The 17,368-nt window shown below is 31.3% G+C and overlaps 2 protein-coding genes across 15 annotated transcripts in view; one reads left to right on the top strand and one right to left on the bottom strand.

Annotated features, from left to right (window-relative positions):
- The window catches only part of LOC140671099 (dual specificity calcium/calmodulin-dependent 3',5'-cyclic nucleotide phosphodiesterase 1), a 113,722-nt gene that overhangs the window by 71,178 nt on the left and 25,176 nt on the right, over window positions 1–17,368 (top strand). The window lies entirely within an intron of this gene.
- Hbg3 (alpha-glucosidase) lies at window positions 2,815–13,351 on the bottom strand. The gene is made up of 9 exons (XM_072902328.1): window positions 13,260–13,351; window positions 12,841–12,999; window positions 11,954–12,291; window positions 8,971–9,096; window positions 5,485–5,892; window positions 4,814–5,069; window positions 3,786–3,981; window positions 3,430–3,567; window positions 2,815–3,316 (listed from the first exon to the last, which is right to left on the bottom strand). Exons 2-9 carry the CDS (start codon window positions 12,992–12,994, stop codon window positions 3,244–3,246), a joined length of 1,689 nt encoding a protein of 562 aa, XP_072758429.1. The 5' UTR covers window positions 12,995–12,999; window positions 13,260–13,351; the 3' UTR covers window positions 2,815–3,243.

Below are 17,368 nucleotides of genomic sequence, written 5' to 3'. Positions count from 1 at the left end.
GTTTCATTTTATTTTCCTCAACATTTGCAAATTAGCTATTAGAGAGAGTCCCTGAGGTGTCTGTGAAGTTGGCACGACATTTTATTAATTTTAAAAAAATAATGGCAATTCCAGTAGCACTTTTCATAGTTCTATAGTTCCTGATAAACATTAAAAAAAATTCCGCATTTTTAATATCAAAAATATCGAAAATAAAAAATGACGTGCTAACTGCACGTTGCAGCACGGCACATCTTCCTCTAAGTACAAGAAAACATAAAAAATCAAGATGTTTATTAAGAGTTCTCGTTAGTTCTGTACCAATTCTATAATTATATATCATTTCAAGGCAAAATTCCAACAAATTACCAAAAAAATCAAAAATGAAGAATGACGCGCTAACTTCGCGAATTTAGTACAACACTCTTCTCTCTAAAATACTAAAACGAATTAAAAATTCTTATTTTTTACAAGAGTTCCCGATAGTTTTAATTGGGAGTCGCATATATATATAATTACAGATCGATATTCCACCAATTAACTTTTAAACAATTTACGTTTTAATTGCGTATTACGACACTTAGTAAAAAATGTATCATACTGATGATTTTCGGCAGTTCTGACGATAGTTCTCGACAGTTCTGCAAGAGTTTTATGCATTAGAATTATTTTTAAAAAGAGTTTGCATTATTATTTATTTTTTAATCAATTTGCGAAATTAGTCTCAATACTCTCTTCCCTAAAGTACTAAAACGAATTGAAAATTATCATTTCTTACAAGAGTTCCCGATAGTTCTAATTGAGATTTACATATATGTACAATTTCAAATCGAAATTCCACTAATTAATTTTTAAACAATTTTTAACAAAGAATGCATAGAACTCTTGCAAAACTGTCGAGAACTATCGTCAGAACTGCCGAAAATCATCAGCACGACACATTTTTACTAAGTGGCGTGCTGGACGTAATTGTTAAAAGTTGTTTTAAAAATAAATAATGATTGGAACTCTGTTTAAAACTGATTTTAATGCATAGAACTCTTGCAGAACTGTCGAAAACTATCGTTAGAATTGCCGAAAATTATCAGCACGACACATTTTTACTAAGTGTCGTAGTACGCAATTAAAACGTAAATTGTTTAAAAGTTAATTGGTGGAATATTGATCTGTAATTATATATATGCGCGACTCTCAATTAGAACTATTGGGAACTCTTGTAAAAAATAAGAATTTTTAATTCGTTTTAGTACTTTAGAGAGAAGAGTGTCGTGCTAAATTCGCGAAGTTAGCGCGTCATTCTTCATTTTTGATTTTTTTGGTAATTTGTTGGAATTTTGCCTTGAAATGATATATAATTATAGAATTGATACAGAACTAACGAGAACTCTTAATAAACATCTTGATTTTCGATGTTTTCTTGTACTTTAGAGGAGGATGTGCCGTGCTGGAACGTGAAGTTAGCACGTCATTTCTTATTTTCGATATTTTTGATATTAAAAATACGGAACTTTTTTTAATGTTTATCAGGAACTATAGAACTATGAAAAGTGCTACTGGAACTGCTATTATTTTTTAAAAATTAATAAAATGTCGTGCCAACTTCACAGACACGTTCCTGAGAGCTAATTTATATTATGTCATATCGTTGCTTGAACTAAAACACATTACTTGTATACGTGTATATATATTGTTTTTTCTTATCACTTTACAACCCGAGAAAAAATGAATATAGTATGGTCATAAGTAAATAAAATATACATAATTAGATATGAAAAGATGATAATATATGTAATTTTATATGATCACATGTAATAATATCCGAAATGTGGCGCAATATTATCTTATATGACCATATTTTTATTTAATTATATTTGTTTAAATCTAATTATATACAAAAACATCTTGCCAAATATGATTATATAAAGATAAGATCATATCACGCCAAATTTCGGATATTATTATGTATGATCAAATCATATTGTGTCAAATTTCAGATTCAATTATATATGGACAAATTATATTACATATGGTCATATCACGCTAAATTTTGGATTTAATTATATATAATTATATATAATAATTTATAATCATAATAAGTTCATTTTTTCTCGGGAAGTGTATTTTTCTCGTAACCTATAAGAGGTAATTGAATTAAGTTGTAGTAAAAATTGTTTCTTCATTCATTTAAAATTTCAAAATTGATTCTAGTTACTTGCAATTTGTCCCGAAAAATAAAACCTTCATTAATGATTACTTTAGGTGTCTATTGATAATGATTTTTTTCCCTAACTTTCTGTGACGTTACTTTTGAATACTTGTAAATTGTTATAGCAAACATCCACACATTCAAAATATTTTTTTCGAAACCTGTAAAAGATAAATGAAAAGAAAAATATATATATACATATATTAATTATATATTTCTGTATAATATTTTTGACTGTTTTTAAATTCAGAATTCCAACGCGACAAATCTTCTCTGATGGCATTTTATGAGATTTCTCGTTATGAAATAATTATTATGATTCAGGGTTGGTCTACAGAACATAATGTGTCTTACTTCAAGCAACGATATGACTAATATAAATTAGCTGTCAGGAACTCTCTCTAACAGTTAATTTGCAAATGTTAAGGAAAATAAAATGGGAGATTAAATTTACACCCTTTAGGGTATTTGATGTAGATAAAATCGGCTCTTGAGGGATTGGAATTAGTTAGAAATGATCTTCGCGTGATGTGAATGTATTTAATGCGAACCATAAATAAACGCATAAAAATAAAACAACATACACGCGAATATAAAAAAATTGCATTTAATAACTGAAAATATGACAGTTATTTTTTTAAAGCCTTTATTTTGTTTTCGTCAGTTTTTACATTTATTGAAAAATTTAATATTTACAATGTAATGATTGCAGGCCAATTATTGAAAAAAATTATTATTAATACGCTTTATCTCTCAATGTTCAAATTCATCAATTGCCTTCTCTAACATAACATTTCATCGTTATTCGAGTCATTATCTATGCCGTTTATCTATTAGCATAGTATTATGTTTTGCAGATAAATCCAGTTAATAAAATATGTAAAGCGTAAATAAATGAAAGGGCAACATTATGTACATAGAAGTAAGGCAAGATAGAAAATACAGGGCCATTCCAACGAACTGAATAATCTTTCTTCCTTGCTTAGAGAATTATGGAAATAACATTGAAAATACGATGTCTCGTTCGTTTCCACAGCTTTTCGCACGGCTCTCTCTCTTTACGTAGTGTTAGTATATATTACAGTTGCTGATGCGGGTATTTTCAAGGCGCGAACATCTTTGATGACAGTCCTAAATATTAAAGAGAGAATAACGAAATGAGCGTCCTCTTTCACGCTTGTAAGTACATGTTTTACTACTTTGTATAGTTATGCATTGCGTATGCATGAAGAAAATGTACTTACCCGATTAAATGATGAGCATTCGTAGTGGAATAGTAAACGTTCAATCCATCAGATGCCTGTACGAACGTTGATAAATCGACAGTTTCTTCTTTATTCGAAAAGTTTATCATTACGTAAACCACGTCTTTGTCCGCTTTCCTGTAATAATAAACGTGTCTTGTCTTTACTGATGTTAAACGTTACAATATATATATTTTACGAACGTATACTTCTAATATTCCTTAGAATTAAAAATATATTTTTCAATACTTAAAACAACAGCTTATTAAATAATAAGAATAATAATAGTAATAACCATAATAATAATAATATGAGAATAACTCTTGTTTCATATACGTCGTCATATTTTACTATACCTGGTAAAGAAAAGAATATCATCGCCTAATAAGCTCGTGGTCAAGGTTCCCTGTTTAACAGCCGGTGATTTTCGTAAAGCAGAAACCTCTTTATACAGAGCATAATAAGAGTTGTCCTGTTTCTTTTGCGCAGCCAAATTAAGTGTTGCGTAGTTTTTATTTACTGGTAACCATGTCTTCGGGCCCGTAGAGAATCCTAAAATAGTCAATAAATTAGATTTTTTTTTCGCAGCAAATATGTAAAAAAAAATAACACATATAAATATAATTAATCGTACTTTTAATATTACGTATAATGTAGTATGATACAATGGTTATTGGAGGATATTTGTTTTTTCTAGATGGTATAAAACGACAAATCCAGTATGACAAGCATCAGGATATTGTATAACATATATTGCAACATGTGATCGATAAGCGACCTGTTTCATCTCGGGTTTTTCACCCACTTTCTTTTCGAAATCTCAAAATGTGACGCGTGACCTGACAAACATATCGCGCGTTGATCCTTGGATATGTGGACCATGACATGAGACTGACGTTAAAGCGGCGCGTTCAGTACAAACCGGTTTCTATGTCTCGTGTTACCGGTTATTTAATGCAATTTTTTTGCTATTTATTAACAGATCAATCTCATTAATTGATTTTTTACGAGGAAGAAATTTATTGGCAAACGACATTGTCGATATGATGATGATATTCACTTTCGTTCTCGATATTAAAATTCAATTCAAAAACAATAATGACGCAAAATGTCCTTGCTCTTCAAAATTAAGATAATAAAATTGCAGAGTAACATAATATTGCCTTATATATATATAATCGTCGATTCAAATATTCTTCTCGCAATGATATGAAACAGAAGCTTTACATCTTTCAATTACATATATCTCGTTGTTAGTATTATAAATTGGTTCCATATATTTTCGCAATTGAAGTTTCTACAAATAATAACCGGCTTAAATCGCGTTTCACTGGATATGGCTGGTGGATTAACACTTTTAGAAGTTGTTCGTACTGGTACCTACCAGCTGAAATGGTATTGTCCCACTGGAATGGCGTCCTGGCAGGATCCCGGGACGCTTTCTCGAAACCTTCTTTACCGGCATTGCAACCTTGCGGGTCTTTGGTATCTTCCCATGAAATCCACGTATTCTCCATGCCGATTTCTTCGCCATTGTAAGTCACACCTACACCCGGAAGCAGTAGAGTTAGCACAGTTATCGCCTGTGCTCGTTCTTTTCCGTAACGCGTCACTAATCTGGATTGGTCGTGATTCCCAGCCTGTGAAAAGAGTGCAATTTTATGGACTCATTGCAACTCTACGTTGTCAAGCATCTTAAAAATAAAGGTCGAAAAAGATCAAATATGATGACGCATTTCGAATTATAACGTAGTACAGGAAAAACGAGAAAATTAGCGACTTGAAATAAAAACAGCAGAATAAAAAAGATTTTTAATGTTTAACGAATAATAAAAAAATTAAAAATTAATTCGCTTTCAATCTCAAGTTCGCAATTTTAAAAAATCGAAGATGGTAACAATAGCTTCAGGCTATAAAGTATAAAATATCGCACTTTTCTTATGCAAATGAATGCGATTAAGATCTTGGTTGGCTCGAAAAACTGTCGCTCTACTTAAGCGACATTTGAAGGTCGATACTAGATTTAATAGAATACATTTCTCTTATTCGACTTACCACCCAGTTAGCGGTGCCGTCTACAAAATGCATGTTTAACATCCATCTATCGATTACCCCTTTAAAATCGGCCGCTGTAGAATCTTGATTCGTATCGGTAATCAGACCAAAATTGAAGGGAAAGTGTGCCCCGTATATATAATACTTAATCGTCATCGTCATGTTCGCGTAAGCCTCCATCATCATAACTTTTTCCTGATACTCATCTAGCACTTCTCGCCATTCTCTGATCATCTCGTAGGTGCGTGGCTGATCCTTTGTGTATATCTTATCTGTGTAACCGTAATCATCAGGATTTGGATTACCCGTGAGTGGTTCATCCAAGAATCTGTCATCCTCGAATAGAAATGGTATGGCGTCTACCCGGAATCCGTCCACACCCTTGTCGAGCCAAAATCTCAAGACGTCCTTCAGGAGGACAGGGTAAAGAAAGAATACAATACGCTTGGGTAAAACTCTATTATACCTTTTAGATTTATATATATATATATATATATATATATGTGTACACCTGTACAAGTGACTTAAATCAGTATGCTCTAAAGATATTTATTTGAAACAATAGTTTACACAGTAAATCCGAAATTAATTTAATTAATTATTTCGCTTTGATTCAAATATAAATTCAAGCATTCGTTTCTACACGCGCATACAAATATAAAAAAAAATACAGAAAAGTTTACACATACAATTATAATTTTTGTAATGGGCTGTAAATTGATGTTACGAGAAAATCCGGATATAGATAATGCAACTTAGATAAGAAGCTTGACAATGATAAAGAGCATTGCGAGCGAAATGTATAAAAATTTAAATTTAATTCGAATAAAATATGCTTTTAATATAAAAAAAACCTGTTCGCTCAAAAAAATTCCACGTGTTTTATTTGTTAAGTGTTGACTTTGAAAAGCCACTATGCTTTGCAATTGTGCTGTAATTATAATAATATGAGTAATTTATAGCATTTATTATTTAATTTGTTACTTATTATTTCGTGTTAGATTAAGAAGGAAAAAAAAGAGACATGAGCGATGAAAAAATTTCGATAATATGTGAGATAAAAGTCAAGAAATGATCTTTTATATAAATAATGTCCAATAATCCTGGTTTAGAGAAAAGAAAACAATGTTATATTCCTTTTTCTCAATTTCCGTCTAACTTTATGTTACCAATGTGACATGACCGGGTAAATTTGGTGACATAAGGGATTTGAAGGAATTGAGGCTGCGATAAGAAGAAGCATCTTGCCGTCGTGAAGCAATTTTGCGGTTATGGATGGAAAGAAATTGAATAAAACCTCGACATCTGTCGTACGCGAGTGAATACATTATGTATGTGTGTTTGCGTGTAAAAGAAAAAAGAATTGATTATTTTAACAAAAAAAATACATAATTGTCCCCATGTGTGATTATTGAGTAAAATGTACGTGAAACAAATGCGTTTCACGTATTTACGGATTTTCGACTTTAAATTTCGCAAAGCTTTTAACTCCAGTGGAAAAATAATCGCAGATTGCATCACGCGAGCTTACGGCACTATTCGCTGCACGATAGTTTGTCCAATTCGGATTTTATTGCATGTACCAGTGTACTTTACAACTTTCGGTATTATGGCTAGATATTCCACCATTTCTCCGCTGTTCTCTTAAATTACATGCGCAGCATTTGATTGCAGAATATGAATATCCTGCGAAACTTTTATGTATAGGTAGTAAAATTCCATCGGTCCTGCAGCGTAAGAAGAAAAAAAAGGATAAGCCGGTTATAACTGGCCAATTGGAAAACTTGACCTTTCGCCTTTATTTAAGTGCGAATAATTTGTTTGAAACTTGTTCCGGCTCGGCGAACTTTTGTTTTTATTAAATTGATCGTAATTATCTCGCTTCACGCCTGCTGGACATTTGTCACCGCACGGCCGGACGAATTATTATCGATCGTCTTCCGGAGTTAAATCACATTAACGGCCATTTGTCGCGCAAACGTGGTTGAGTTTTAAACGTTCGGGCTTCTGAAAAACTGACGAACATTGTGCGCACGTCCGTTTCCTGATTTCATGAGCATAATTTCACGCTTGTTACGTTCACGCAACGGACGACTAATTGCATCCGTTTTCTGACACGACGCGACAATGCAATCGAGGAAGACACTTGTCCGTCAATTTTGTACGTTTCAGCATTTTGATTTATCGCCGACGAATTAATTACATAATTGATTACTACTGATGAAAAGTGCATGCGGTATATTCGGTAAATGTTCACTTACACTTCACAGATCATTTACATTTTTTTTGTCATATAATATACACGGTACATTTTTTTAAGTAATACATGTTTTAAATTTTGTGGAATCCTCTTATGGTTTCTATGAGATATGTGATTTTGAAATATCACTATTTTCGTATTTACTTGTATTTTTCTTGTTGTCATGTTTTTTCCTTTGCATCATCTTTTCCTAATACTTGTGTGTTTATATTTCTTTTGCTTAGAATTATTCGTTGTTGCGTCACTGTAAGCTTCACGATTATTTAGTTTCACTACAAATTTCTTTTTGTTTACATTTGCTCGTTATTGCTACTACGTCACTGCTATTACGCTTTAGAATTATAGCTTAGTTTTGCTAGAAATTTCGAAGTACAATATAACTTTGAATAAACGTGAGGGAAGTAGAACCTATTATACTTTATGCGCTATTACTTTAAAAATCTTGAAAACATATATATATGTCAAAGTTGTCACTTTGGCACAAAAGTTGGAACTAAATTCTTCTTTTTAAATATTATTTTTACAATATTTCCAAATCTCATATCTCAGGTACCAAAGGAGAGCGTCACAAGTTTAAAGCATATATTATTTAGGAGTATATCTTGTATTATTAAAATGAAAAGGAAAATATTTAGTGAGGTGTAAGTTAATGTAAACATTTACCGAATATTTTACCGTCGATCTTTTCGTTGCGCCCGCGAGACCTTCCTAAAATTATTTTTATGACTGAATTACCGGATTAGCAAAGAGATATAAAGGGATAGAGCAGGATAATATTTCCCCCTCATTCTCAACGCAACGCGTCGAGAAGAACAGAAAATGTGTCGTGCACGCGCACACGCGCTCATGATAACGGAAAAAGCAATGTCCTTGCGCAATGTATACACGGCTGGATTTATTTTCACCCCTGGTGACATGAACGATGCTGCGTAATCCACCGTCTCTATTCTACCGCCATGGTTGCTCGAGACAACGTGATAACAAGATAATCCGCTATTTCGCTACTTTAGTCGTGAGAATTAATTATCGATATTTCTTTTTTTTTATATTCTTGAATTGGGCTTGTTATAGAGGATTTTTTTACTTTGAAGTTAGAACTAATTTACTGCTCGATTTTGTCTCGAGAAAAACAAATACATAAAATTGTGCCTCCAAATGTGATATAAGAGATAAGCATTGACTTATATGAGAAATTTAATTGCAGCTTTTTTGCCAATAATACGTACCTTCATTTCACGCACTACATTTTCGTTCTCGTAGTTGAGGTCGGGTTGTTCCGGTGCGAATTGGTGAAGATAATACGCTTGTCGTTCTTCACGCCAGGTCCATGCTACTTTGCCGAACACGCTCACCTATGTGTGTATAAATAATCGGTCAATAAAATCCCGATTAAATGATTATGCTTGAAAGTTTTAACCACAGAAATAAACGCGAAAATCGAGGTAGAACATTTTTAAGAATATAAATGTTGCATGTGTATGTATAAATAAATAAATAAATATATGTACAGATTTTATGAATAATAAACTGAATATTAATATGAATTTCTTTAAATAATAATCAGCAATTTAAACAATTTTTGTGCCTATTCAGTAAATTTCGATACTTGCACATGTTATAACAGAATTTTGAACACTTATTCAATTTCTACATTTGATCAAGAATATCGGGCGTAACTTCCCGCACTTATTTTTATAATTCGATCTCTGGGGTGGCGTGAATCTCTAATTTTTACACTGTACATTTTCAGTGTTCTAATAGGAAAATTGGCCTAAACGAGGCTCACAGGTTTTTGCTCGGCCAACCAAAAGACGCAATTATTTTTATGATTCTGTCTCCGAGATGGCGTAAATTTCTGATTAACACTGTACACAACATTTTCATGTTTCCTCATTAAAAAACTCGCTTAAACTGTCGTTAAAGAAGGATTTGTGCTAGGCCAACGATAAAACGTAATTAACTTCATCCAACAACGGTTTACACAGAATTTTCTTATGGGGACACGTGAAAATATCGTATTGTTGTTCTATCGACTCTACGATTTATTCTTTCCGCAAAGTTGCGACAATGATCGTTCGATTGGTGATAGAGAAAAGCCGTTTGATAAATAGAGCTCTTTCGCCGCATAATTCTTTAAACATTTCACCTTTTGATAAGGAGAAAAATGCAGGAAGATCGATGATGAATAGCATTGATCTTTTCATTGATCATTCGTTGATCGATCTACGATAGTGGAATTTTTCGGCGGAAGAATAAGAAAATATAATTAATAAATACAGTTGCATCAATACCAATGATAAACATGGAAAATAAAAATTTTCTATTTGAAAGAATCTACTGGAAAAGATAATTTGTTGCAATTTAAGAACCAAAAACTTATACCAAACTCACTGATTGACGATCACTTAACATAAGAATACACAAAATGGGAGAAAGACCTCGTCGAATGAAGAAGATACTGGAACAATCCTAATACTACTATTTTGGAGTATTCCCACCTTCAAAAATTAGAATAAAAAAGGAAGACCCGCGAAAATAAAACACAGCTTTTCCTCAGCGGTATAAGATGAAATATAATACAATAATTTTTTTCTGCTCAGTTTTTGATACAAAATATGTAATGCGTTCAATTTAAGGCATTAATATTGCATAGAACTTTATTCTGTGTGTATGTTCTCGCGAGTTAACCAAAGACCAGAACATCTCAGCCTGTCGTATCGCTAAAAAAGTCAATCTAAATAGTAAATCAATTAAACCTTCTTTTTATTTTCTCATTAAAATTAAGTAAATTTTCTTAGCCATAAATTAACTCATGTCAATAACCAATGTATTAACTTTTCATGTCAACTTTGCTATTCCCTTGTTTACCTTCTAACTCAGTGATCATTCACCTTTCTCATTCCGTCCATATTTTTCATACATAACACATTTATATTTTTTATTTAATTTAATTTTTAACCATATTGAAAAAATATTGTATTATCAGTCAGAACCTAGAATTTCATATCAGAGTCACTTTTACATCGTTCTGACTGATAATGTAACACCCGCAAGGCACACACAAACACACACACATACACACACACACACAACACACATATGCTTGCACCTGGACTCACACTAGGCGTATAACAAGCAATTTATTGTTTAATATTACGTTATAAAAAAAATATCACGAATGAAAATCAATAAAAATTCTTATTCATTCTTAGACACTTTGTGTATATATATATATATATTTATATTGCAGATTCGCGTTTGCTAACCAGAGTGTATTGTTTCGCGTTATTGGCGCTTGAATACATATTTCAAAATCGACGAGACTTGTATGTAATCACAATGATGAATCGTTGGTTTTGGTGTCGAGAAATATGGAGAAAACATTTCTTAGATATTAGAGGCAAAATCGGCAAATCGTGGGGGATAAAAAGAATCGATCGCCTTAATGGAACTTTTTGAGAGGGGGATTTTCGTCTGATTGATCGTCAAAGTGTAACCAGAATTTAATTGTCATTGAAGACGTTTGCAACTTGGACATTGTAAGCCTTTTTCGAGCAGGGAAAAAATATCAGCTTTACTGGAACTCAATCGTAGTATCCCATTCAGCTGGTAAGCACTGAGAACGCCATATTCTCCCTGCTGGCTTATACTTTTCTGACGCTTACATAACATTTAGCTTCTCACTTTCTTTCTCTTTCAAATCACTCTTACTGCGATATTTGGTAAGAGGTATCTTTATGCGATCAATTATGACGCAAGATATTTTTTTTAATTCACAGCATTTTAATTTTTATGTATTGCATTACGTTGCATTGTAAGATTCGAGTGTATCAACTCTTTGAATGCGAAATCTGAATCGCTATACAGTAAAATCACTTATGCGTTTCAGAGATAACACGAATTATTTAGTAGGCAACATCTTACGCGATGCGATTGTCATTTCAATGTTACTGTATATATATCGCATTGTGAAATAAATAATTAATAATTAGAACTAAATTAATTTTGCCTAACAATAGTGAAAGAAAATAATTGAAATGTGTACATTAATCTAGCTCATTCAAGTTCAGATTAATTCGAGATTGAATTCGAGACTTTAACAACATCGATTACTCGTGTCATCGTTAGAAGCGCGAATAAGCGATTTTCCTGTCATCATAAATTTTGCACGACACTGATATCCCTTTAAATATTATCAAATATACTTACCCAATTATTCGGCTTCGTAATCGTTCCGTTAGGCAATATCTTGCCTTTATGCCATACGTAATAATCAGTGTAGGGTTCGATACTCTTTAAACTCTTTTGGAACCATTCGTGCTGATCCGAGGAATGATTAGGAACAAAATCCAGAATAATTTTTAAAGACGCGTCATGCGCGGCCTTCACGAGCGCCTCAAAGTCTTCTATAGTACCGAAAGTTTTGTCGATGCCGCGGAAATCGGAAATGTCATATCCGGAATCGACCATCGGGCTGGGATAAATCGGAGATATCCAGAAAGCATCAATATTCGATTCAGTGAAATGGTTTAGTTTGCTCCTGATACCTGTATGCGAAAAGTCGAAATATTTTTAGATCGTATACTCATGAAATATTTTATGCCAATTAATATTTTAGATTGCAATTAAATAAATCAATTATTACATGCTGAACTTTAAATCGATATTACTTTTTCAATTTCAGTTGTCAAGATAGTTGAATGATATATCAAATACTATCAACAAATAATTAGCTTCGAAATATTCGACAAAAATTCAAAATTTTTATTTATAAAAATATATTTTTTTAAATTAATTTTATATTATTTCGCGACAAAAAAATTTATTATTAAATTAGAAGTAAAAATTTATGCGTACTAGATACATGTGATAATATAATTATATAATAATAATATAAATTTAATTATAAAAGTAAGATAATTATTGTATATAATAATAGATGACATAATTCAAACACGTTCGCCACTATTCCCTTTTAAAATGTTAATCTTTTTCTCTTATATTTTTCTTTAACTGTATTGTGTTATCTTTATAAAAATTTTAATAGTTCTCTTTAACATTTTATTATAAATAAAAAGAACGATAAAAGAACGTACCATTAAGATCTCCTATACCATCTCCGTCGCTGTCTTTGAAACTTTTAGGATAAACTTGATAAAGTGACATTGACTGCCACCATTTCTCATTAGGTTTACTATATCCAAGACTGGACAATAGTAATATTACACAAAGCTTTATTACTCTTTTCATCCTAGCTGGATATTGAAAATAACAAATTATTTATACGTTGACTTAAATGTATAGTTATATATACAAGGTGATTTATTTAAGTTGAAATATCCAAATATTTAAAAAGGAATATCTAAAATCTTATAAATGAATAAAATTTTAAGAATGTTTAAAATAGCAAAAACTGAATTTTTATTGCCAAGTTATTACAAAATTTTGTGCAAATTAATTCGAGTGCTGGCAATTATTAGAAACAGCTACTTTTATTATAAATTTGCAGACTTACCAACAATTTTTGTCGACGTTAATATTTATCCCTAATCAATGGACAGTGCTCGAGCACCTGTATAAGATATACTGTTGTAGATTAAATCAATCCTTCCTCTTTTATAACCGCATTATGTAATTCCGAGCGCGTAAGATTACTGCATGTGTATTGCCGGTGTATTCATTTCGTCTAATCGTGAGATCTATCGCAAGATCATTTAATCGTATCTTTGAAAGAACTTTTATATTTATTTTTTTCAATGTAAAATCTAGAAACATCAAAACAAAATCTAGAATATCAATGTTTTTTAAAAGCGATAAAACGAGTGATTAAAAATAGGTACAAAAACATTTACAAATACATACATGTATATGCGCAGAATTTTTCACTTAAACATATATCAACTTTTCATGAGATATTTTTCAGATTGACTTTAGAATCAATCTTATTGATTGATTCCAAAGTCGAGTTTTCTGAATAGATGATCCATCATTAAAGTTTAATACTGTTAGAAATTCTCATGTTCATGGAAATTTAATCATCAGAATATTAGAATTTTTTTTCGTATAATGAAAATGTTATGTTGATTTTTCTATCCCTACACTTTTTATAATATAGCAATAAAAAAGAATGATATTATTTAATTAGTATTTATAGCAGTTATAAGAGAAATTTTGTACAAAAAATTTGAGAAACACTGTTTGAAAAACAGTGATACGGAGATATGTTTTTTTGTACATTTTCGGTGAAATTAAACTTATACGTGTTGGTGATATATCTTGTATTAATATCAATTTGATATCTGCAAATAATACTAATCATATTATTGATATTGTATCAACAAGATAAGGTAAATTTATTTTAGATTAGAACAATTGGCTATTTAGTGTACGAGTGTATAGGTGGAAAATTTTCTAACATTAATTAATCTTGTATACGATTAATTGCGCAAGGTCTATTGAAATAAAATTAATGTAAGTGGACACTTGGTTTGATTAATGAACTTGTTTTGAATTAGTTTTAAATTCGTTCATAATGTCATGAGCTTTATGTTTGATTAACGAGCATTCTGTTTATGTGCTAAACATAATAGCTTGGAAATGACATTGAAATTTATGCAATCAGATGCAACATCACTTTAAGTTTTACAATAAAAATAACGGTTTTTTGCTAGTTTTGTTATTACGTGTTCAGAAACAATCTAGTTTTTATATATTTTTTAAATGAAAACGGCGATCTGCCTCAGTATTGACATACACATGATCGAGATACATATAGCATACAAAAAATCTCAAGCAGAAAGTTCTAGCAATGTCAATTCTCTGTTCCGCAAAAAATTAATCAGCGATAAAATATTCGAGAAAAGATAATGCATTACAAAAGTAATTATTGACAAAATTGTCATCATTCGTAAACTTGATAAAAATGAAAACTTGATAAGATTGAAATCGATATGTTTTTACTTTCTTGTTGAGATATTTATTCGCGCACAAAACATCTGTTTGAAATATCTATTTAAAATATAAATTAAAACCGTTTGTAGGTCGCTACTTTATTCACATAGTTTTATACATAAAATAAAATTTTTAAGTATTTTTTTATTATGCTTAGATTTACAATTTTCGAGTATAAAAATGTTTAGATTGTGTTGGACAATTTGAAAATTTATTCCGCGATTATAAAAAAATGATGACTTTTTACATCTTTTACTTCTAAAGAATCATTTATTTTTACTATGATAAGTTTTATTTGTCGAATAAAAACGCAACGTTTTTGTGCAAAAAAAAAAAAAAAAAAAAAAAAAAGAAATTTTTTGTTTTGTCGTTGCTACTGCGAACGCGGTAGTAGAGTTTTAAACAGAAATTTAATCTCGTGACCTAAAAACATTAGTGGGATTGCGCGATGTTTTATATAGACCCCGGAAAATGCTCCCCAAAGCTCTCACTTCGTTAAATATTAATAAATAGATTAAAAATGTGCTGTTCTTATGCCGTACGTGTTACAATGTATATTAATTGGATAATGTATGAGCGATGAAATTATAGACCTATTGCGTAAAAAGAGGAAGTAAATTGGTTCAAGAGAAGTATAACTTTGATCAATTTCTGTTCTCGGTAGCAGAAAGTTTAAAGTTTTTAATAAAATTCAGTAAAATTAATAAATTGACACATTGAAAAGCTATTTTTAGGCAAGTGTCAGCAGATAAAACAAAATGGAATCGTATTTGAATTTACAAAAAAAGAAAGGGTGAGTTCGTACTGTATAAAATCTCGAATAAATACACATGGGAAATTAATCGAGAGCAAGTTTAATCGTGGAGAGAGATTGAGCACGATTTGGCCCGACAATATTCATTTTGACTGTTACGAAACGATATTATATCAAGCGTCTGCATCGTTCAAAGATCGGAATACACGTGTCAAGCGTAGGTTGTTCTCAGAGACGAGACCGAATCATTTCATCTACGTGCAATACAAGCGCACGGTGCATAATCATTGATACATTTGGTTTACGTTCGCGCGACTGCGATTGGTAATCAGATTTCGCGAAGATCGCAAAATTTAATGCGCGGGTATAATTTCCGCACGAGAGAACCTCGTTTTGCCTCGTTGATATCTCGTGCAGTGGATAATACGATGAAAGGAATAAAAAAGCGAGACAATGAAACGCTGGTACAGCCGGGCGAACAAACTGCATTCGAGTTAAGGCCTTTGTCCAGGCACAGGGTCTATTCCGTCAGGAGGCTCTCTACGGCACGGTAATCAATAATCCAGGTATGCGCATCTTCGGGTTACGTACTCGAATGCGTGCACACTACGCCATCGACATTTTCCAAAATTATAACCGGTGATTTTACCTTGTTTTCGTTAGTTAAACAAGTCTCAAGTTTTCTGCTTTGTACAGCTCGGCTCGATTCCGCAATGTTTTTTTTTTTCAACTTAACTTAATGAGATAAAGCTGACAAGTGCAATCAATAAAATCGACAGGCTGCCAAAATTTGAAAATTCTGAAACTTTTTTAGATTCTATATACAATAACGAAAGTACAATAACGAATATACAATAACGAAGTTGTAATGTAAATATCCAGAAATTTCTCGGGTAACAAGAAATCGTTAGATTAATTGCTAATAGATTTTCGATATTATTGAAAAGTTGTCTTCATTTTTTTTTTTTTTTTTTTTTTTTGTAATATGTTTAACGATTTAAATTCATTGAATTTATGTCGAAAGTTTGCATTTATTCTGCGCATGACAATTTTAAAATGCAGTTCGACATTCCGGATATGCTAAATTTTCAATTTATTCTTATTTAGTATACAAGTATTGGCTTATTAAAAGTGATGGATATAAAGCGCATTTCTGAATAAAAAATCTAGCTTTAAAGTATCTTTTGCGGACAACACGTAATAGAGAGAATTCCTGTCTTATCTCTTCCACCTTAGCAATTGAATTAAGCTGCTGCATCTAGTGATTGATAAAAGCGTATTATCATATAATATTTATTATGATCAATTTTTCAATGGAATTAGGCGCATAGGTCACAGCTTGATAACATCAAATAGCTCTCTTATCTGTATAGGTGATTTTATATTAAATATCTTTAAGAGAAAGAATCTACAAGTTTGAAATATATTGCTCGCAAAAATTATTTAAAAGAAGAACGATCACTGGTGTGTGTCTCTGACAACATGTTCTTTTCAACCTATGAAAATTGAATAGTATAGAAAAGATCTTTTTTACTTTTCATGTCACGCAAGGAAGTTATGTCAGAACGCGATAAGCTCTCAGTGAACTTTACGTCTTCGATCTTTGACGTCATGCTACATATTCCATCTTTTACAGTTTTCTAGCAACAAAAATAATATTTGAGTTTGATACTTTATCTTTACATGCAATTATATTATCAGCTATCTGATATCCGCTAAAGATAGAAATCTTTATATCTTTATATCTTTTAATCTTGATATCTTATCATATTTAGATTTAACACAATTCTTTCGAAAAAAAATAATTATAATAGCTTACAATGTGTGTCAAATAGTTAATTTAATCTCTTTTACTATACGATTTGTATCACAAATGATTACTAAGTTACACTTATCACGTGTTATTAAATAATATTATC

The sequence above is a fragment of the Anoplolepis gracilipes genome, chromosome 1, assembly GCF_047496725.1.
Source record: "Anoplolepis gracilipes chromosome 1, ASM4749672v1, whole genome shotgun sequence".
Taxonomy (NCBI): Eukaryota; Metazoa; Arthropoda; class Insecta; order Hymenoptera; family Formicidae; genus Anoplolepis; species Anoplolepis gracilipes.
The sequence above is the reverse complement of the archived record's forward strand: the minus strand, read 5'-3'. Positions and strand labels throughout refer to the sequence as shown.

Coding starts and splice junctions, on each gene's coding strand:
- Hbg3 (XM_072902328.1), bottom strand. CDS start 12,994: ATGAAAAGAGTAATAAAGCTTTGTGTAATATTACTATTGTCCAGTCTT. Junction 3,982..4,813: donor GGACAATACCATTTCAGCTG/GTAGGTACCAGT, acceptor TGACTATTTTAG/GATTCTCTACGGGCCCGAAG. Junction 3,317..3,429: donor AATGCTCATCATTTAATCGG/GTAAGTACATTT, acceptor TTTAATATTTAG/GACTGTCATCAAAGATGTTC.